This window comes from Heteronotia binoei, chromosome 21, assembly GCF_032191835.1.
Source record: "Heteronotia binoei isolate CCM8104 ecotype False Entrance Well chromosome 21, APGP_CSIRO_Hbin_v1, whole genome shotgun sequence".
Lineage (NCBI taxonomy): Eukaryota > Metazoa > Chordata > Lepidosauria > Squamata > Gekkonidae > Heteronotia > Heteronotia binoei.
Window position 1 is genome coordinate 79,813,608 of NC_083243.1, and position 23,745 is coordinate 79,837,352.

Sequence of the window (23,745 nt, forward strand, 5' to 3'; positions counted from 1 at the left end):
ACCCCTGCCTGGCTGCTTTCATCTCCCGAGTGAAATCAGCCCTCTGGCTGTGGTTGCCAGCTCCTGTGACAGGAAACAAAAATGTCTCATTCCTAGAGCAGGAACTGGGTGAGCAACTGAACAATGAAAAGTGGGGTGGAGCTTTGTGGAGGAGTTTGAAAACTCAGAGGGAGAGTTCTACAATTACGACCTTAGATCCAGATGTTCAGAAAACTCCTGATCAAAACTACTCTTGAACTGCGCAGCAACTCCAGAGTGGAAGCAATTTCGGTGCACATTCAACTAAATGAATGTAGACGATTTAAGATTCTGCGAGGCAAGAGAGAAGTGACTGTGATATGCAGTGTGGAAGGTGGCTTTGAAATTTGCACAGAGAGAGGATTTTATGGTGAGTGTAGAAACAGCCAATGTTTTCAGCACGGATTACACAGAGACTGTCCACATTTCAGGGTCAGACAGTTTTAGGGTCAAAAAATGTAATGCAACCGGGTCAAGAGATTAACTGTTTTAACAGTTTTAATGATGAACCTTATGGTTCTGCTGTATTTTTTTATAATGTTGTGAGCCTCCCTGAGTCCTGTGTTGCAGAAGGGAGGTAGGATACAAATCTCAAAAATTAATAATACATGAATAAATGATATGCTGGGAAAATTGTGATCAGAACTTCTCAGAATTAAAAAAAAATGCCAAGCTAAGCCATGTGAAGTCCTCATCATGGTTCTGTGGGGAGCAAGGAATAGAGATTCAACCAGATCAAAACAGACAGCCACATGTAAGCTATTATTAGCCCTCAAAGGGGAAAAAACCACATTGCTTTTTGATCTTTTGAGGGCTAATAACTTCAAGGGAAAGTGATTAGTTTTGAGCAGCAAAACGACATGTGAGTAGAGAGTGCTAAGTTTCACAACACTGATCCAAACTGGCCATATGCATATTTTCTAATAGAATGTTAAGAATGCAGACAGAATCTGTTCAGGATTGGTCTGGGTTTTTAGTCTTTGTTTGTTTTAAATGTATTTATTATATCTCAGGTGACATTACAATGAACTGTGCCATTACAGGCATGGCATAAGTGTGTTCAAATGAAAGCTCAGACCAATTCATGATTGCTCCCAATATTTCATGACAGATACATGAAGACATTTCTGTTTCTCTTTTCATTCTTTTGGGGTTACTCAGCCAACAGGAGACAAATTTCATGCAATCCCCATTTGTGTTACAGCATAAGTTCAAACAGAGGCACAAAACAGACTTCCATCATGCAGAATGATGTTGCCATATTTATCATGAAAATCAGGTTCATGTTTATGGTGAGCTTATCTTGCCACTGTACATTGAATGCTACAGGCAGTGAGTCATAAGGAACTTTTCATGTTAGGCAAGGGCATCTTTCCAGTTCAGAGTCCTACTCCAGAACAGGTCTGTTTTGACTCTCAGTTCAGGCTCTAGGGTTGCCAGATGCCCTCCTGTGGTGGGCAAGTTGACTTCAAGTTGCATGCATTTGATCAAGTGATCAGTGAGAGAAAAAAAATGAGACTAATATTACAGCCCCCTCTCCTGTGACACTCTAGGAATTTTCCTGGTCTCTATGGTAAAGATATAGGGAATTCCTATTGCATCACTAGGGGCTGTGATTTCACTTCCTGGCAACCACCCAGAAGTGTTGTTACAGCATCTGTAACACCGCCTACTTTCAAGCTCCACCCACTATAGCTCCTGGAATTTGAGGGCATAGGCTTTGCAACCCTAAGTTCAGTGTTGATTATGAATTTTTCTACAATAAATTTTAACAGTCATTTCCTCAGTGAAAGGAATCCTTGGAACTGTAGTTGCTTGAGAGGGAATTAGAGATCTCTAACAGAATTCTAAACACTTTATTACATGCAATCTTTGAAGTTAAAAGCCTCCTTCCCAATAAATCAGTGCAGAAGAGGTCTAACATGCAGGGGATGTCCATATACTATATTCTTTGTGCAGATTCAGAGTTAGAGCCTTTCTCTGGGGACTTAAAAACAACAATCTCTCTTTGGAACTTTGGAGCTCTTTGGAACTCCTTGGAACTATAAATACTGATGGCAAATTGCTTTCCATGTGACTTGACCAGATTGCATGAAGTGTCCTGACACAGCACTGGACACACCTGCTGGCTCCTGGTGCTCTTGGCAGATTAGGGTGAACCATGTGAAAAGCAGCATACAAATGCTACAGCCTTCAAGTGCATACACTTCACTTGAAGACTAATGTTTTCATTAGGTGTTTAGTCTGGGCTTTTTTTGTAGCAGGAACTCCTTTAGATATTAGACCACATAGCCCTGATGTAGCCAATCCTCCAGGAGTTTACAGTAAGCCATGTAATAAGAGCCCTGTAAACTTTTGAAAGATTGGCTACATAGGAGTGTGGGCTAATATGCAAAGGAGTTCCTGCTACAAAAAAAGCCCTGCTTAGTCAAGCACCTCTGAATGCCTGCCTTTGATGAGAAGGCTGACAAGCAACACTAACACTTACCCTAAAGATGTAAGTGGCTCCTCCACCCCCACCCCCTCCTCCAGCCCAGTCAGTCAGGCCCTTCTCTTTCTTGTATTCTTCTTCAATGATGGATGATTCCCCCAAGCAGATCTGCTGAGCCAGAAAGCTACCCTGAAAGGAAATTAGAAGGCAGCAGTTAGAGACTAGCACAGGCATATTATTAGGCTACTAACAAAAACAGTTTCTTTAGAAATTCTCAAGTGTCCTGATTTTTAGCAATTATTCACATGTATGTGCATTTAGACGTTGGGAAACCTCATTGGCCTTGGGTTGTGAAAGGGCATGGAATAATTTACCTAAAATTAGATGGAAATATTATTATAATGCTTTGTAAAATTAAACTTGTTAATAAAGAACTTCCCTTATCACAAAAAGTCACCCCCCCAAGGCTTTTGAACTAGAAGTGGCTATGTAAATGATCTTGGTTTGATGTCACCAGATGATGTCACCTGAACACTGGCATTTTTGACACCTGTAGTTTTTACTTTTGGAACAAATCCCATAGACATGGAACCATAAATGCCAATGGATCTTTGAAGGGGCAGCAGTCATCAAGCAAGAGGCTCTGACCAGACAGCAGACTTCACTTGGAAGCTTTCAAAGCAGGACTGGACACTAGCAGTCCAGGGGCTTGGGGAGGTGGTGAAAGGTCATAGGGATGTTTCAGTTTCCACTGCTGCTTTTTAAAATTAAGGCATGATGGCAACAGCATAATTTTCCAGTCAAGTTCATGCCAGTTTGGATAATAAATGTGTATCTGACTGGTGAGCAGCCAAGCCATACTTGCATATTTGATTATTTCTAGGTCAACAGGATACTCTGGGTTGCTCAACAACCATACATATCAACTTCTGTATTTTCTGCTTTTCCTTTCTTCAAGCTATCTTTTTAGTGCATATCAATCACATGGCTCAATAGATATGAGTGTCTCACAGCAGTTATTTAGAGAAGGGGCCCTCAATTGTAGAACCTGTGAGCACTTTTTGAATTTTGAGAACAGGTAGCGGGTGGCATAATAAAATGGCTGCCATGGAGTGGGGGTGGGCAGAGAGAGAATCATGCATAAAATGTCTGCTGGAAAGGGCTAGGTCCAATCACAAAACATTGAGAGGTTCTACAAAATGTTAGCAGGTCCCAAGGCACACATCCTCCTATGATGGTAGCCTCTGTTTCCACATGGGTAACCCTGGGCTCTTTGGAAGCACTTCCTATTCCAGTGAAGTAGAGAAGCCTGGATTGGCTGTTTCCTTTGGGGAAGAGATGCAGAGAAAGCAGAATGGGCAGGAAACACACAGGTGGATGCCATGGCACCCGTGAATACTATTCTGGGTGACCAAACAATCAACAATCAATATTAGATGGTCCCAGAATAAATATCCCAGAATATGAATAAATATCACCATGAAGAAATTTTGTCTATATCTGGGTTCGCATTTCATTCATCTGTATTGGGTACTATGCTATAAAGATAGTTTATACATTATTTTTCAAGTCCAAGTTTAATTGAGACCAGGATGTTCACAGCTGTTTGATCTTTGTTTTTCTCTTTGCAGAGAATATCTAAATGCTCATTATAGCAATGGAAAAAATCCTATAAAATTTTATGTGTTCTGACCTTGATTCCTAGATTCTACAGTCTTGGTTGTGCTCCCTTTGTCCAGAGCCAAATGCAATGATGATTTGACATTAGTGTGTAAATAACAGCAAGAATTAAAATGCAGCAAAAACCAGTTTGTAGAGAAATATGTTTTCCATGAAGGCCAGCATGCAGATCACAGCTAGTTGCCATGTGCGGTTGCCCCATTAAGGGAAATGAGAGAGGAGAGAATCTCCCTTTGAACACAATGGGGATTTATTCTTGGTCGTGACCTTTCAAAACTGTTGTGTAAATAATAGTAAAGACATAAATGGTTTGGTAGAAGACTCTGCTTAATACATAGCTCTATGTTTTAAAGGAATGGCAGCATGTGGTGGCTTCATTAAAGCACATAAAAGGAGAAACCAAGTGGATAAGCCAGTTTTGAAGTCCAGAGCAATATTTTAAAATATTTTAATATTTCTAGGATTGTTTCTCCTATTTGCACTTTTTGCTTAGGCTTGTCATTCCAACCTCTCTTAGAGACACTGCTTAATGCTTTATTTTTATTATTTTTTTAATAAGCCACCATGGTCAGGTTCCTGGATATGCAGCATAACAAAGTTCTAAATAAAACAATAAATACAGCTCTTCCTGGACTGTACCACATCAGGCTGCTGATTTACAAACAACCACCAAAGATTTTCAAATTCCACATAGAGGAAAAAAGCCTGAGCAGGAGAAACTGGATCCTCCATAGTAAGAGGTTACTTTTGTATGTGCAAAGATTTCTTTGAAATGGCAGAGCATACAAACATGCTTCTTTGAATGTTGAAGTGGTACAGTTCAGAAAGGCATTCTGCTGAATATATGGCCATAGAATTTGCCCAAGTCACTGGCAGGGCTATCCCATGAAGAGTGACTCCAGTCTAAGTGAACTCAATGAATTTAGACTTAAGTAACTCTGCACAGGATTTTACTGTCTTAATGCAGGGAATGAATCTAACACCCATTACAGTTCTTAAGTGGTTTCACAAATATCCTTTCTTTCAGTAAATCCTGAGAATTGTTGCTCTGGAAGACAAACACGTGTGTGTGTGTGTGGGGGGGGGCTTCTAAAGATAACTCTCACTAGTCACCAACTACAATTCCCATGTTTCTTTGTGTGAAGTCATGATGGCGGTATAAAACCCATATAGCTTTGTAGTCTAGAAATGCTCAAAGGGATGCTTTGATCTGACAAAGTGAGCTTTGACTCACAAAAGTTTATACTCTGGAAACCTTGTTGATCGCTAAGGTGCTACTGGCCTTGTATTCCCCCCCCCCCCCCAAATGGGAAGGCCAGCTCTACTGCCGCTTGCAAACCACACAGAAACACTGTCATTCCCTACACTGGCTATTACCAGCCCCAGCTGGCTATATCACAAGGCACATGGTAGAAATTCAGAAATGACATTGCAAAAGTTAGTGCCATACTAGTGATACCCCTTCTTCGAGCTAAGTTCTGTCCCATTCCCAATTTTAGTGCTGCTACTTTTGGTGGGGGAAATTGCCTCATAGAAATGCTTTAACTCACCCACCCTCTAACAGTATACCTGGTGTGATCATGCCCAAGTGCTGAAAGTCTAAATCCCTTACCCCTGGACAGGCATCTTCTCCCTGTTGTCCCACTAAGATGTACAGGAGCTCATCTTTCTCCAGCTGGAAACTGGCTGAAATAAAGATCCCATGGGATCTCTTGTTGTGGTTCTTGGCTCCTTTTCCTCCAGCTGCTCCGTATGCTGAAATCCTGGGGTGGGGGGGAAGCCACAGCAGTCAGGAAGAAACTGTACAGCATCACAGCCAGCTGCAAAATTTGGTTCAGATGTGATCTCCCCACACCAAGCCAACATTTCCTGGGCTTACATAAAAGCCTTCAAAGTGACTTGGACTATGTGTTGCCAGAGCAGGCTGTGGCAGCAGAACACCAGGTTGGATCCAGTGATTCCCTTTTGCTAATCAGGAGTTTATCAATGAGAGAAGGAAGGCCAAATCCTCACTTAACAGAATGAAATAATCAAATCCAAGCCTCTCCCATCAAAAACAATACTGCCTTTACCATCAGATGGCTCAAGACCTTTAGGATAGTGCTTTGGAAAAAAAAACAAAAGAAAAACTGAGAATGAGCTGAGCTCAGAGTAATGTGTTCCTAATATTGCTAGAAATATAAAAGGGCTTTTCACAATCAGTTGTAACTGCTCTAATGGGATTCCTGTGAGGGTCAACATAATAAAGATTATAAAGCACTTCACAATTTAAAAGTGCTAACATATTCAGGCCAATATTTACTTAGCAGCTTCTGTCATGGATGAGATCAGGAAGGGATGACATTTATTGGAATTGACCAGCATTTGTGGTGAAGCTGGGGCTAGAAAAAACCTCATCCTGCCAGACAGGCATGGTTTTCATAGCCAGGAGTGAGAACACAGAATCTCTTTGATATGCTAGGATTTCTCTGTTGACTGAATAGGTTCTGGTGAGTTGTTGCTACAAGAACATGTGGCCCAGATTAGTGTGGCACAGAGTGGTAAACTGCAGTACTACAGTCCAAGCTCTGAGTTTGATCCGGGCAGAAGCTGGGTTAAAGTAGCCAGCTCAAGATTGACTCAGCCTTCCATCCTTCCGAGGTTGGTAAAATGAGGACCCAGCTTGCTGGGGGTAAAGCGTAGATGACTAGGGAAGGCAATGGCAAACCACCCCATAAAAAGTCTGCCAAGAAAACGTTGTGATGTGACATCACCCCATGTATTAGTAGTGAGTCGTGCTTGCACAGGGGACTACCATTACCCTTTTTTAAAAAATGTGGATGGGGGGAGGAGAGATAGAAAGGAGCTGTTCCTTCTCTGTGTGAGGATATATCTGTGACTGTGGAGGAAGTGTGACCATGCAAAAGACTGCTTCCTCTGTATGCACACACATCTGAATTTCCCAACAAAGAGTGGCTCATACTCCGACAAGGAATGCTCATACTCTCTCTAAGCTGTGGAGTGTTGTCAGCAAAAATTCTTCTTTGTGAGCTACTGGCATTAAAGTTGTCAGCTACTGCATAAATTAGTTTGCTCTGGGGCCAGTTTTCCGGCGCTAAGACAAAAATGTTTGAGCTGCAGGCTAAAAAACTGTGAGCTAGGCTCACACTAACTCAGCTTAGAGGGAACACTGTTGTAAATTCTAAGTTAGCTTAGCTTAACTTTCTTTGTTTCATTTCTTTTATAAGTCTACCCCATAATTCTGTAGTTTATATTCACTCTAGAACTATGCCAGCAAAATAAAACTTGCATTTGTTTAAGAGCTAAGCAATTGCCTTGATTCCTATCTGCATGATTCAAGGTGCTAATGTTACCAAAGCAAATCTGGTTTGATGCTCCTCATGGCACCAAATTGGAGGTGGTGGCAGCTACCCAAAGGAAATGCTCTAAATCCTTCTTAAAAAGCGGTGGGGAGAAGTTAGGCTTGGCAGCCCCCAGTTTTGCAGGCTCCTTCCCGCTCCAACAGCCACCATATGCCTTTAAACCTTGGCAGGCTTAAAAGAAGCTTGCAAACTGCCTGTGTTTTGAACTGTGCATGTGCCTTTAAATCTCAGCAGAAGGAAAGCTGCACAGCTGAGGTGAGCAAGCAGAACCATGTAGCTTTTTCTGGTGAGTGTGCGAACTATGTGAGAAAGGAAGAGAAGCCAGTACCGTCTCTCTGTTTTGCACTGGTTTCAGATGTCATGTGTATAGAAAAACGGAGTTAACTAGAACCTGATTATGAGATGGAGGAAAACTCCGCCCCCTAGGCTGCTCTCCTTTCATTCTCCTGTTGATCTGAAGAAGTTGCTTGAAATACAGCAGAAGATTACATTCAGCAACTCCTTTGAATAAAGTGCCCCAGTGAGATCACAAAAGTGTGTGCTTGCAAACTGTTTATTTTGGCTGCTATGTGAGTGTGTGTGAGTGTGCATGTTCACTTTCATTTAGTGGAAGTGCAGCTACTGGGGGGACGAGGAAATGAAGACTATTCAGGGGAACTACACTGCTGTATTTTTATTTATTTATTTTAGGGAATGGAAAAGTCTCCAGGCTCTACCCCCAAAGTCCCCAGATGTTTTCTGAGTTTGACCTGGCAGCACTAGGAGAAGTGATGGATTCCTGCTGGGAAGAGTGGGTTTACCTCAACCAAAATAACTCCCTAGCTTCTGAACAGGGCTGGGTCTTGCTCATTGCTCATGGCTGTTTGTCAAACCTGAGAGTGAGAGTGGCCTGCTGGGCAGTGGAGTGGAAGCATTATAACCTTAAGCAAGCCATTGTCTTATTGCTACCTACTAGTTACCCCCATGTTTGTACTATGGATATAACTGTACCAGTGAACTCAAAACACCAGAAATATCAAGATAATATATTTTAAGTGCTTTGAACATCTACTAAAAAGGCTTAGTATTACTATTATCACTACCCAACAATGATACTCACGTATATCGGTTTGATGCTGGCACTTTCCACACTTGCACCCCTCGTAACTGTCCCTCTTTCTCCACAGTCACTGAAACATTGGTGTTGTAATAGGCACTGTCACACTGTGCTTGAGTTGGCCCTCGAGGCCCACTAGCTCCACAAGACATGAAACACCAGTGAACAACAGGCGCTTCTTCTACAACATCAAAGGAAATCTGAAGTTGGAACTGAGGTGTCAGCCTCTCAATTCCACAGGCTCATGCCATATCCACATAACCTGCCCATGAAAAATTCCTCCCACAGCTGAGGTTTTGTTTTTTTTTTAAAAGGAGATATGTCCTCCGTACTATTTTCCTGATGTAAATGTCTTCTCTCCCCCAGCTGCTATTTGTCTGGGGGGGAGAAGCACTATATAGGCCCCTCAAGAAGAAAACAGCATAGGGGAAAATAATTAATTCCATTCCTCCCAGGGCCAAGACCGTGATCTGAATACCTACCCATCTGTCATGGCTGTTATGAGCCTTTTTAAAACAGCAGCTCTTTCAGGTCTCATCTATTTTGGCCCTTGGCTGTAAGCTAGTGACAAAGTAATATTGTGGATATGTAGTGAATAAACAAATCACCTAAAGGAGGGGGTTCTTCCAATAGGTTATGTATGTTCATTTCCCCTGGATAGTGTTCCTTTCCATCTGGGTGGCTTTGTCTTCTTCCTGCCACAATTTGGGAATGAATGAGATGGGGGGGGGGGGAGAGAAGGAGAAGAGAAATGATAAGTTTCAGACAGAGAATAGCCAAATCATTCTGCTTAAACCAAGGCAGTTCTATCTACAAGGTAACAGAAAAACAAGACATTAAGTAAAAGACCATGATATTCATTGCCTTCTCTACACTACATTTCAGGAACAACAAGGACTTAGGACCCTGTAGTAGCTCAGTGCAGTATAAATTAACAGGGGGACCCTAAACAATGTTACATCCTTCTAAATCCAGTTTAAGGTGATGCTGTAAGAAAGGAGATAGCAAATGAAAAGGAGTGTTCTTTCAAGTATAGTTCAAGCTATTATAACACTTTCCTCCCCACAATACATTGTGGACATCATCTGATAGTACTTCCACAATTATACATAAATGAATAAAGGTCAAATTAAAGTACAGACCTAGTAGATTTGCCCCCAGTCTCCCCCAAACTACACAAAAATGCTACAACTTTTTCCACCACCAATTATAGGAACTGAAAAAGGCACAAAAATTATAAGCCATAGTATGTTAGATCTCTCTAGTCATTTACTGAGCTGCTGTGACACCACAGAAGCCTGTCTGACAAGAGAAATTAGCCTCAACTAGCTAAGTCCTGAGTTATGGTGATATAATGGAATGCTCACATACTAAAATGTTAAACTATTAGCACAAACAGCACAATAATACAATGAACTGTGAACTGCTGCTAGAAACAGGTATAGAAATCCAAGAAGGAAGTACTAACAGGGTTTATCATTAGAGGTTGACTGTGCAAATAATAATAATAATAAAATTTTATTTATACCCCGCCCTCCCCACCGAGGTAGGCTCAGGGCGGCTTACAGAGTGTGGCAAAAGCCATATTAAACAATAAAACAATTATACATTCAGTACCATTTAAAATTACCATTAAATTTACATAATATAAAAATCTAAAATCAATCTAAAATAATCTTATCTTATTGCTAACTCAATTGTTGATGTTAGTGATGGCATGGTGTTCATTTCAGGTTTCATCTTGGAAGGCTAGCCGGAAGAGGGCGGTTTTGCACGCCCTACGGAATTGGCTAATGTCCCGTAGGGCCCGCACCTCTTCCAGCAGCTGGTTCCACCATTGGGGTGCTTTTATAGAGAAGGCCTGTTCTCTGGTTATTTTTAGTTTGGCCTCCTTTGGCCCAGGTACTTCCAGAAGGTTTTGTGAGCTGGATCGCAGTGCTCTCTGGGGAACATATGGAGAGAGGCGGTCCCTAAGGTAAACAGGTCCTCGGCCATATAGGGCTTTAAAGGTAATAACCAGCACCTTGTAACGAACTTGGTAAATAACTGGCAGCCAATGCAGTTCCCACAGCCCAGCTCGCACATGTTCCCACCGAGGTAGGCCCAATAGCAGTCTGGCTGCTGCATTCTGCACTAGCTGCAGCTTCCGGGTTCGGCACAGGGGCAGCCCCATGTAGAGGGCATTACAGTAGTCTAGCCTCGAGGTGACCGTTGCATGGATCACTGTTGCCAGGTCATTGCGCTCCAGGAAAGGAGCCAACTTCCTTCCATTGCGCTCCAGGAAGGGAGCCAAATAGGATGGTTGGGTGTCTTTCACACAGGAATAGGATTTTGTGGTTTCCTTGTTGCTGGTGCGGCTGCAGATCAAGTGCAGTAACAATATGGTTTTCACACAGGGCTGCCAGATCCAACAATAGAAATATCTGGGGACTTTGGAGGTGTAGCCTGGAGACTTTGGGGGTGCACCCAGGAGCAAGGCTTTGACAAGCATGACTGAACTCCAAAGTTCTGGCCAGACTGTGCACCTTTTAAATGCCTTCCCTCCATTTGGAAATAATGGAGGATGGGGCACCTACTTTTGAGGCTCATAGAACCGGACCCTCTGGGCCAATCCTTTTGAAACTTGGGGGTGTTTTGAGGAGAGGAACCAGATGATATGCTGAAAATTTGATGCCTCTGCCTCAAAACAACAGCCCCTCCAAAGCCCCAGATACCCACAGATCAATTCTCCATTATACCCTATGGGAACTAGTCTCCATTTGGCTTCCTTGTGAAACACACGAAAAAAGGGCTTTAAATGCCTCTCACTACCCAGCATGAAATGCAAAATGGGAATGGGAGTTTCTGTCCTAGAGGAAATACTCTAACCTTCCCTAGAGGAAACTGAGTCCAGTATGCATGACTAATGTTCATCTTGGAGCTACTTCCCACCCATACCACTGTGGCAAAATAAATCCTGCAGGTACTTTGTTCTACCAAGGGGATGGGGAATTTAATCAGCTGGTCCATCTCTCAGGTCACTAGAACTACATGAAGAATCAATTTCTCCAACCTTGTTTCATCACCTTGTTTCATTTCTCCAACCTTGTTTCATCACCCCCAAACAGAAATAAGATCTTTTTACCACCCCGCATCCTCATATTCTGAGGATCCAGACAACTCCCTCAGATAGGGAGTTGAACTAGATGACCCTGATTTTATGATCTCCTTTAACACATTCTGCCTTGGTTCAAATGAGACTTTGTGCAGTCTATGAAAATATGTGGTAGCAAACACCTTGGTTCCCTCCACATAAACCCAAGCCTGGGCTGGCACATGAACTGTGGAGGCCCACTGACTTCAATCTGTCGAAGCCTCAGCTCTGCTGGATCTGGGAAAAGACACTTGGGCGTTTTCGCACTGACCTTAATCGGCAGCGACGTCCCTCTTCACCGCGCAGGATCTGCGTGGGTTTCGCACCAATTGCTGCGGAGCACCTGGAAGAGCCGCAAAGTCCCACGGCTTTTGCGGCGCAAATGGAAACTGGTTTTTGGCGGTTTCCATTTGCGCCGCAAAAGCCGCGGGACTTTGCGGCTCTTCCAGGTGCTCCGCAGCAATTGGTGCGAAATCCGCGCAGATCCTGTGCGGTGAAGAGGGACGTCGCTGCCGATTAAGGTCAGTGCGAAAACGCCCACTGCATCGCTTTCAAAACAACTAATAGCAGCTATGTCTGTATAGGCCAAGAACCACCAAACTGAAGGAGCTATGTCAAAAACAGGTCAGTTTAACTGAACCCCAGCTGCTGTATGGCATATGGGGGGGGGGGGGGGCGGTTAATAGCACATAGCACCTTTTGGCATAATTCTGGGCACAACTTAAATAAATAAGGTGCCAAAAATGTTGTTCTTGCTGCTCTCATTTGCTAAACAATAACAACATTTTAAAAAGATGCAACATGCGAAATATTCACCATATTTAAACGGCAATCTTTGTTACAAACAGAATATTTAGGCCCAGTTGTAATATCTGCCAATATTTGACAACCATTTCAAAGGTTCTTCCACAAGCTACCAATATCATGAAAGTGAATCCCTACCCCTAAAGCATACATGCTGAGTTATGCTTAGGAGAGGCAAGATGGCTCCCATCCACTTATCACTGCATGGTAGGGTTGCCAATCCCCAGGTGGGGGCAGGGGATCCCCCGGTTTGGAGGCTCTCCCCCCGCTTCAGGGTCATCAGAAAGCTGGGGGAGGGGAGGGAAATGTCTGCTGGGAACTGTTATTCCCTATGGAGATTTATTCCCATAGAAAATCATGGAGAATTGATCTGTGGGTATCTGGGGCTCTGGGGGGGCTGTTTTTTGGGGTAGAGGCACCAAATTTTCAGTATAGCATCTAGTGCCTCTCCCCAAAATACCCCCAAGTTTCAAAAAGATTGGACCAGGGGGTCCAATTCTATGAGCCCCAAAAGAAGGTGCCCCTATCTTTCATGATTTCCTATGGAAGGAAGGAATTGAAAAGGTGTGCCGTCCCTTTAAATGTGATGGCCAGAACTCCCTTGGAATTCAATTATGCTTGTCACAGCCTTGATCTTTGCTCCACCCCTAATGTCTCCTGGCTCCACCCACAAAGTCCCCAGATATTTCTTGAATTGGACTTGGCAACCCTACCGCATGGCTACATCCCAAGCTACCATATTGACTTACAAAAAGGAAAGTTCCTGACTCCTTCAGGTTTTACTATATATGTCTTATTCAGGAGCTGTTCAAAAGTGCCTGGTAAATTGGCAAGTGCTTCTAAAATCAGTTTAAAAACAGTAGATTAAATCTGCTATTAGCACGTGTTTCCTGTTGCACGAACAGGGCTGGACCTAGACTGTTTGGCACCCTAGGCTAGGCTAACTATTCCGCACCGCCCCCGCACTGATAACCAATTCTATCCTATGGGCCCATAGGACAGAATTGAGAGATTGCACTGCTGCTGTGGCACGACCCCAGATAAAGGGTTTGAAGTTTAAAACCCCTACTCTAGCATTGTGCCGCAGTGGTGGCCCGATCTCTCCATTCTGGTCCATGGGCCCATAGGATAGAATGGACTCCATTCATGTTCTTGGTTTTATTATTGCTGCAAATAAACACGATTGGTTTTATTACTGCTGCAAATAAACAAGATTAGTTTCACTTCCCACAATAAGCACATGCCTGTGTTTACTTGAAAGGAAGACAACTCTAAACGGAAGATGACCCCCCCCCCCAATGTTATACACAAATAGGTTTGCCAGTCCCCAGTGAAGGCACATATCCTGGAACATCGCTCGCCAGTAAGAAATTTGGTGACCGATGCTCCCCTTGTGGAACACTTCTGGGATTTTCAGCATGACCCCAACTCCCTTAAATCTTTTTGTCCAAATTTGTACTTAAATCATACTCAACTAGTGATGCTTTCACACATTCTGGCACACTTCGGGTGATGTCAGGGGTGTGTGGCAAATGTAAATGAGTTATGCTAATGAGCTCTGGCACCTCTTTTTCTATAAAATGACCCCTGGTGCTGCACCAGTGTGATTTCATTCTCTGCCTCTTGCTCCATAAGCCTAAAGTTCAGGACCTGCTATGCCTTTTGATCTTTCTACTTTATCCCTTCAAACAGGGACACACAGTTCCTATACAACATTTTCAAGGGGGCTGCATTGTAAAGCTGGAACATATAAGGAAATTAGTATTTCCGTCTTAACCAAGAAGCAAATTGCTGTTTCCTGCTTTCTGTGCTTCCTTTTTCCCACAAAGCTCCCAATATAACCTCCCTTGTCTGTCGATTCATTGGAACTGTCAGTGACATCTGAAACTTCTCCTGGCAAAGAGAGAAGTAATTTTATTACTGAAAGCAAAGCAGAGTTGCTGGGCTTCTCCAAGATCTAATTGAATTAAAAGGATGAGATGATGAATGGAATGGCTTGTACTCATTCTGAACTCCAAAGGCAAAACAATGCCAGCTTACAGGAATTCAGCAGAGAGTTATGAACTCAAGTATTTAAAGAAACACGTATATCTTTATCTGCAGAGTGTATCAAAGATAAATACATACGTGCCCCTGTTTTCTGCCACAATCAATCTGCCACAGTGCAAATATGGTCTTTTCCAACTGCGGCATCATGCCTCTTGAATGGCTTCCCCTGGAGTGCAGTATGGCTCCCCTGTAGGCCCAATTCCAATGGCTCTCCAGGGATGTTGGGCTTTTGATAGTGGGTGAATGAATCACTGCACTCTCTGTGGTCAGAGAGGGAGCTGCATATCATCGCTTTTAGTTTACAGTTGATTGTTTCTTACACTAGTTTTTCCATTCATAAAATACTGCTGGTGATTGCTTGTGTTATAAGATGTTTTCTGTTGTTGATGGCAAAAAAGGTAGGTTTAATACAAATGAATGAATGAATTGGCATAATGACTATCTAGTTGAAACACCCATAATTATAAATAACTTACCATCAGGGAAGCAGTCTAGACCAAAGGTAATGTTGTCCACAGCAATGTCAGCATGTGAATTCCAGCCCCAGGTGGCTAGGAATTGTAGATGAAACCTTTATCACAAGATGTTTGTTTGGAGGAGACATAAAAAATATATTAAAAATAAAACCAACACATCCAAAGTTGTACAGTGAATCAGATTCTTTCTTTTAGATTACCAAAATATTCCATAAAGACAAGCAACTCACACAGGAAAACTGCAAAGAAACTATTTGACTTAAAAATAATTGTGTTCCATACACTGTCACATGTATAAGGTTCCATAAGGAAGAGCAATGGGTTATGTAACATCATAATATATGGCATGTAAAGTGCTGATTAGATTCTGAGCTGAATGCTGTAACTGGTTTTATTATGGTTTTAGCTGTTTTGATTGTTTGTTTTATTATTGTATATTTGATATACTCTGCTCTAAGCCCCCATAGGAGAATGGACAGAATAATAATAATAATAATAATAGGCTGCAGGAAATATATTTGAACAAGTGGGAATGCACAAAGACTTGTGGGAGGCATTTCACTTTCCCCTCTCCCACTATTTCCTTTTTTTGTTTCCTGGAAGTCCCCACAGACTCTCCTCTATTAATGCTTCCTTCTTTCCTTCTAGGGTTGCCAGCCTCCAGGTGGATGCTGGAAATCTCCTGGAATCACAACAGATCTCCCAGCTTCAGAGATCAGTTCCCTGTTAGGGTTGTCAGCTCCAGGCTGGGAAATTCCTGGATAGCTGGGGCTGGGGCCTTGGGAGGGTGAGGAGGAAAGTAACCTCAGTTATGGTATAATGCCATAGAGTCCATCCTCGAAATAATCAATTTTCTCCAGGGAAACTGAACTCTGTCATCTGGAGAGCACTTGTAATTCACATTTTTCTCCAAACTTGGGGACTTTCTCAGGTAGAAAGATCTGTCTTGCCTGCTTATAGCTCCAGTGACTGGATTTAAGTATTCTAAAATTTAGCCAACTGCTATGACTTCTCCATCAGCATATAGATATATAGCCATAAAAATTCAATTGGCACTTATTTTTCCTATCTGGTCCATCTAGAATCCTGACTCATACAGTGGCCAACAGTTCCTTTAGAAGGCTAATGACTGGGCTTAGAGATCGAGACCTTCCCCTGAAATTGCCTCCTGGGTCTGGGATTTAGAGGTTTAGTGCCTATGAATGTGAAAGGTTCCCTTCAGTTACCATGGCTAGTGGTCACTGATAGACATCCTCCACAAATCTTTCTAATACTCTTTTAAAGCTATTTATCCTTGTGACCATCACTATGTCCTCTGGCAGCGAATTCCACATTTTAATCACTCTCTGTGTAAAGATGTATTTCCTTTTGTCTGTCTTGAATCTACTTGAATCAGCTTCTTTGGATCTCCTTGAGTTCTAGTATTTTGAGAGAGGGAGAGAAAATCCTTTGTTTGCTCTCTCCACCCCATGCGTAATTTTATAAACTTCTATCATATCCCCTCTGTTGTTTCTTTTCTAACCCAAAAAGACTAAATTAGGGTTGCCAATCCCCAGTTGGGTAACACAACAAAAAATGCAAGCTAGTGACCAGTTTACTAAGAAGTATATAGAGATCAGGCCAAATGTCCAAAACATGTATATTCAAGTCCCAAAGTACTGTGGTGACAAGCCAATTGATTAAGTACTTGTTTCTTTCCAGTCTTCATCAGACCTGGGACCAATATTGATTCAATTATATAGATTTTTTACACAATTTTCAAAAAAAGAGGGACACAGAGCGTCTCCAGCAGCAATTTCACATCGGCTACAGCTCAGTATGTGACTTCTTGTGCCAATGTGAAATTGCTGCTGGAGATGCTCTGTGTCCCTCTTTTTTAAAAATTGTGTAAAAAATCTATATAATTGAATCAATACTGGTCCCAGGTCTGATGAAGATTGGAAAGAAACAAATACTTAATCGATTGGCTTGTCACCACACTACTTTGGGACTCGAATATACATGTTTTGGACATTTGGACTGATCTATTTACTTCTTAGTAAATTGGTCACTAGCTTGCATTTTTTGTTGTGTTATCTATTATAGTGACCCTCGGATTGGGGGCAGGGGATCTCCAGGTTTGGAGGCCCTCCCTCTGCTTCAGGGTTATCAGAAAGGGGGGGGGATGTCTGCTGGGCAGTGGTCCCCATAGAGTATAATGGACAAATGATCTGAGGGTATCTGGGGCTCGGGGGGGGGCTTTTTTGAGGTAGAGGCACCAAATTTTCAGCATAGGATCTAATGCCTCTACTAAAAAACAACCCCCCCACCACCAAGTTTCAAAAAAATTGAACAGGGTCAATTCTATGAGCCCCAAAAGAAGGTGCCCCTATCCTCCATTATTTCCAAATGAAAGGAAGGCATTTAAAAGGAACATGGTCCCTTTAAATGTGATGGCCAGAACTCCCTTCAGAGTTTAATCATGCTTGTTACAACCTTGCTCCTGGCTGCACCCCCAAAGCTCCCAGATAATTCCTGAGTCAGACCTGGCAACCCTAGGAAGGTGTCATTAGCAAGACAGGCCTACTCATCTATGATCATCCTAGGAAAAGGCTTAACGTAACACTCTGTTGCTAATTTTCTGTCCCCATGCTTTTCTCCTCTGCTCTAGTTCAGATGATTACAATGTACATTATACCTTTGCATCTTTTATAACTCTCCTCCCACCTTCTGACTAGGATAAATCTACATTTCTACTCTACTGTGTCTGACAAAGAGAGCTTTGATTCTCAAAAGCTCATACTCTGAAACTCTTGTTGGTCTCGGGTACTGCTGGACTCAAATCTAACTATTCTACTGCAGACTAAAACAACTACCGTCTGAAAATAGGTTGGTAAGTAGCAATATCATTACTGACAGCAGGCTGATTCTAGATAACAGCAGCAGCAGTGGTACTCCTTAACGTTAGTCAGCTTAATTAATAGGACCAAAAAATCAATAATGCAATGAATTACGACAACTTTACATATACTATAAATTAAAGGTGGCTAAAAATAAGCTCCTGAAAGTTTCTTCTTAATGGATAGAAGTTGAATTGTCCTGATGTAGGGTAAACAGATGCTTAAATATGTAGTACATCTACAGCAGGGGTGTCAAACATGCAGTTTGGGGGCCGAATCAGGCCCCCGGAGGACTCCTATCAGCCCCCCAAGCAACTGACTGTCATCTGCTTCCTTTCCCTCTCTCTTGCTTCCTTCTGCATAACAGCTTGCTTTGCCAGGCTTGCTCAATTGCACAGGAGCTACAGAGCAAAACCTCTATTTTCATCATTGGCTGAGGCTCCTCCCTTGGCGAGGAAGGGGGAGGAATAGCTTGCTTTGCCAGACTCTCTCAATCACACAGCAGAGCTACTGAGCCAAACCTCTCTTCCTTCTATTCACTGAGGCTCCCCACCCCCCCCCGCACAAGCCCCTGGGGAAGGAAGGAAAGAGCCAGAGCTTCCTTTGCCCAGTTCCCTGGATCCCATGTGAGAAATACAAAGAAAGCACCTTTAAGACCAATCAGTGCTAACATTTTAAACATGTTTTAAGTTTTTTAAAAATATATATTTGTGTTTGTCTGCTACCTAATCTTAAATAGGTATACACATGTCCTGGCCCAACATGGCTCAACCCAACCTGATATGGCTCGGCCCCTCAAGGCCTCATTTATGCCAGATCCAGCCCTTGTAATAAATGAGTTCGACACCCCTGATCTATAGCATATTAAAAGCACCAGGCACACCAGCCTATGCTGGTGAGAACCTACAAAGTGTCTAACTGCATGAGGTGAGTAGTCCATCCAGTCCAGCTTCCTGTTTCACACAGCAGCCAGCAACTTGTCCTGGAGGTCCAACAAACAAGACACATAGGCCAAATACACATAGGTATTCAAAGATTTACTGTCCCATCACATGAAGGACATCATGGTCAGTAGTTATTATTAGAGCTATCCTCCATGAAACTGTCTAATCCCCTTTTAAAGTAATCTATATCACTATATCCACTGGCAGTGAATTCCATAACTTAATTGCTCATTGAGTAAAGAAGTACTTTTTCTTGTCCATCCTAAACATTAAAAGGTAAAGGTAGTCCCCAAACACACTGTCCATCAATCTCTAGTAATAATAATAATAATAATAATAATAATAATACTTTTTATTTATATCCCGCCCTTCCCGCCGAAGCAGGCTCAGGGCGGCTCACAACATATTAGTTCAATACAATACAATAAAATCATATAATTCAATAAATTCTACATTATAAAACCATTGTCTAAATCAACATTCCAATTAAAATTAACATTTATGGTGCTAAATTTCAGGTTTTTAATAAATTGATGGTGGAATACAACAGCAGCGAATCTATCATTAACTCAGCATTCAGCAAAGGCCATCTTAAAAAGAGTAGTCTTGCAGGCCCCATGCAGAGGGCATTACAGTAATCCAGTCTTGAGGTGACAGTTGCATGGATCACTGTTGCTAGGTCCTATATTAAGGGAGGAAAAGAAAAATACTTTCTCTACCCATGCATAAATTTATCTCAAATATCATGATCCCCTTAGATGCCTTTTTTCCCCTAAACTGCTGCAGTCTCAGGCATTTTAGCTTTTCCTCATGTGAAAGGTCTCCAACCCCTTAATCATCTCAGTTTTCCTCTTCTGCACTTTTCCCAGCATCACAATATCTGTTTAATAGTAATGGTGAAATGATTTATGTAAGAATAATTCAGTGATACCAAAAGCATATCCTCCTTCATGTATTATCCAACGAGAAAACAGCATAATCATTGCTGTAAATAGATCAGTGAGATACTAAAAAAGACAGACTAGACAAAAGCTGGACCAACTTTGAAACTATATTAATTTCAGTCAATTTTGTCTCCTGCTCTGATATCAGATGGTTTTATTGATTTAATTATTGTCTTATCGCTTTTAATTGTTTTGATGTTGCTGTAATTCATCCTGAGCCTGTTTGTGAGGTAGGGCAGAATAAAAATCTACAGAATAAATAAATAAATAAACATCTGATTTGCAAACAAAGCCCTAGTGTACAATATACTAGGCCTTTATATCAGCTATTAATAAGTTCAGCAGGCCTAAAGACATAACTAGTAAAGGACTGATGTTCAAGTAGCGCCTCTGAACATGGGAGACATTGTACAATGAGTTTTTAATCTCATGCTTCCATGGTTACCTATAACAATTTATTGTCAAGACACCATCATTATGTGCATGTACTCCCCCCCCCCGAGAATTAACTTCTCTTTTCTCTTTTTGCATCAGACTGATAAACAGATTTCTGACCATCACAGAGCCACATTGCAGAAATCACAGCTGGGTCTAGGGTCCCCACTTTGTGTTAGGGCTTCTAAGCTCCCACCAGGGTGGGGGATCCCCCAGTTTGGGGGGCCCCAACCCACCGGCACAGAACAGGCCCACCCCAAAGAGCACCATCATCGTGCAACATGCCCTGCACAATTGGATCACCCAGAAATGATGTCATCATGCTGGGCACATCATGCTAGGGATGCTGTAGAATTCACTGTAAAACTTTTTGGTAGGATTTGCTGTAAAACTTGATTGTGAATACTATAGCATCCCCAGTGTGACACTCTAGGATTCGCTATAAAACTCTATGGTACCATAGAGTTTTTACTGCAAATCCTAAAGCGTCGCACCGGGGACACTCTAGTATTTGTGATTAAACTCTGTGGTTTTACTGTGAATCCTAGAGTGTCCCCAGCACGATGATGTCAGTTTCAGTTTATTATTATTATGGCCCATGGCCAGCATAGATCAAAACATACAGAAAGTGCATGGCCACTGAGAGTACTATAGTACAATATACAAGGACTTAAGAAGGAGGTATTTAAAGAGAGAGGGGATCTTATGACATTCTTGATGGGGCGGGAGGAAGAAAATAAAGGAATGTCATTGCGCTGCATGCACTTTGTACATGTGAGAGAAGTCCCCCTCCTCAGTGGCAGAGAGATTTGGCAACCCTACTTTGTGCCCTATATCATGTGAGATGTAGGTTCTCCTCAATCCACTCTCCATACAAATAGTGCTCAATATAGATGGTGACTGTGGCATATGTGAAGAAAAGATTTCAATCTTCCCCTCCCCCCATATTTCTTCAACCTGCAAGGGCCTGGTTGTGTACCATTTTGCCCAGCAGGGACATTCTGAACATACTGGAAGTATAATTGTAGTTTTCCCCAGCAGGCAAAATAGCACCCCTAGGACTGCTTCAGATCAGGAAAATGAGGAGAAGGCTACAGTCCTTCACCATGTGTGCCAGAGTTGTTATTTGAATTTGGCACCAAGTGCATGGGAATTGAGAACTTGCAACTCACACATGACTGTTATGCAACATGGGTACCCTGGATCCACCCTGTGTCTCCATAATGTGTATCCAGTGGCAGAAGAGGCAGGATTGCACATAATTCAGTTGTTCTCATTAGAATATAATAGGTACCCAGACAAAAGACACTCCACACAGTGTCAGAACATCAGATTGTTAACTAGTAATTAATCATTGTTTAGCCACAACTGGGATCTATTGCATGAGATCTCGGTGTTCCTTCCAAGTCTGCAGTCGTGTCTTAACAATAAAGTTCAGACTATCCACTACAACTCAAACAGTTGGATCTTGGCATTTTGTGCAGCTCCCAAATGGGGCAAATAACACCCCTAGAGGCATTTGGCTTGGTGTGGGGGGGAGCATGCAAGAGAAGGCTGGAATTCCTCTTTCCCCACACAGTGGTCCTTTGCAGAAATTGACCCTGTGGCTCTTTAAAAGGCAGTTCTCCACTCTAGCAAATGTAAGGTGGGTCTCAGTTGAGTCTCAGTTGCAGATCCCTTTGTACTGGTGTGTGGGTGTCTAGCTCTAGAATAGAGTCAAAGAAGTCAGCAGCTCTTAGAAGTGAGATGTGGTAGAATGGAGGAAGTTTCCTTATACTCAAACTGCTATAGCATGGGTATGGGCTTGAATGGAAAACAGGCCATGTTTACACTGATGTGAATAAGTTTACACATACCACATGATCATGCATGATGATAAATTGGACTGGATTGTCTTGGCTCTGTAAAGCATAAGACACATTGATGGAGCTTATTATCATTATAATTATATATTGCTGATGTTGTTGTGCTTACCACTTCCGAAGCTCTGGCATTTCTGCAGTTATGAGAAACCAGTGATCACTCCAGCTCCCTTTTCTTTCCCATACCAGTGGTGAGACACTAGTATCATCTGCCTCTTCTGAAGCGAACAGTGAAATGGTGCCATTGTAGCGGCCAAAAATGTACACTGAAAATTGAACCTAACATGGAAGGTGACAGAGAAATAAAGACACAGAAAGCAGTTGTGAATGAGAATATCTTCAATATATGCCAGTTTGGTGTTATGGTTAAGTGTGTGGAGGACCGGGTTTGATCACCCACTCCTCACAGCTGCTGGAATGGCCTTGGGTTAGCCATAGCTATCGCAGGAGTTGTCCTTGAAAGGGTAGCTTCTGGAAGAGCTCTCTTAGCCCCACCTACCACACAGGGTGTCTGTCTGTTGTGCAGGGATAAGATATAGGAGATTGTAAGCTGAGACTCTGATTCAGAGAGAAGGGCAGGGTATAAATCTGCAGTCTTCTTCTATATGAACTAGATTTGAATAATAGAGACTTCAGTATATTCTCTCTAAAATGGTCACCACTGTATGGGTCTCACAACATGCAAGTTGACTCCTGTGGCTTTTAGATGGTAATTTGCATGAAACGTGGAGGTAGAAAATGTGTTCCCACGATCATGCATATCTGAGACATTATATTTTCCTTGTGATAAAGGCCATGAGACTGTGCTAAATGCCTGATTTGGTGTGTGTGAATTAAATCTATGTCTTCTGATTTTAGAAAATTATTCGAAGCACAATAATTCAATTCATTTACAGAACTGGGGGCTAAATCAGGAATTCCAGGTGTTTAAAATAGAACATAGTTCCATTGCAGCTAACAAATGTGAACTTTGTGCTGTAATTGTGCTTGCACCAAAATATTCTGTTCATACATCTGTTCATACATTTTCTATCCCAGATTATACCAATTCCATAATGTAGCCTGAATTGTTAAATGTAGATAAATAGTACAGTATGAGATGCTGCCAGTCCTTATAGATTATTGAGATTTGCAGTGTTTTATGTTTCTAAAGAATTAATCTTCCAAGAGCACAGTGGTGGTGCAGAAAAAATTGTGGCAGCCTAGTGACTGAATAGCTGTCTGAATTTAAGTACCACTAGAAGGAAACAAGGAGTCATAGCATCCCCTCCAAGCACCCTCATGAAGAACCCCTGAAATGAGACCATGCTTTCCTCTTGCACAAATGAAATCACCTTTGGTCAGAACAGAATCTCTTTTCCTTCTCCATTTTATATCAGATCAGTCTATTTTGTCTCCCACTCATGCCAAATTCTGCACCAAGCTCTATTCTGCCAGCTGTAAAGTTTTAAAAACTGTATATACTTGTTTGTTTAAATACAACTTTATCCTCTCCTTCCAGATTAGACCACCTAAGATTTCTTGGGAAACTTTATTAGGCAGGTCATGAGGGGGAAGGCAGGAAGAAGTGAGCCAGTGCTCAGCTCTTGTGGCCCTTTCTTACAAGTCCAGGATAATGTTGATCACCACTTT

At 42.2% G+C, this 23,745-nt stretch overlaps 1 protein-coding gene across 1 annotated transcript in view; it reads right to left on the minus strand.

Annotated features, from left to right (window-relative positions):
• Nucleotides 1–23,745, minus strand: part of LTK (leukocyte receptor tyrosine kinase) — a 208,051-nt gene that overhangs the window by 65,234 nt on the left and 119,072 nt on the right. Inside the window, exons 9-14 of the mRNA XM_060263328.1 lie at nucleotides 22,226–22,392; nucleotides 15,050–15,144; nucleotides 9,196–9,282; nucleotides 8,591–8,768; nucleotides 5,742–5,892; nucleotides 2,507–2,638 (exon numbers count right to left, since the gene is read on the minus strand). Of these exons, the coding sequence (XP_060119311.1) occupies nucleotides 2,507–2,638; nucleotides 5,742–5,892; nucleotides 8,591–8,768; nucleotides 9,196–9,282; nucleotides 15,050–15,144; nucleotides 22,226–22,392 (810 nt within the window). The remainder of the gene's footprint in view (nucleotides 1–2,506; nucleotides 2,639–5,741; nucleotides 5,893–8,590; nucleotides 8,769–9,195; nucleotides 9,283–15,049; nucleotides 15,145–22,225; nucleotides 22,393–23,745) is intronic.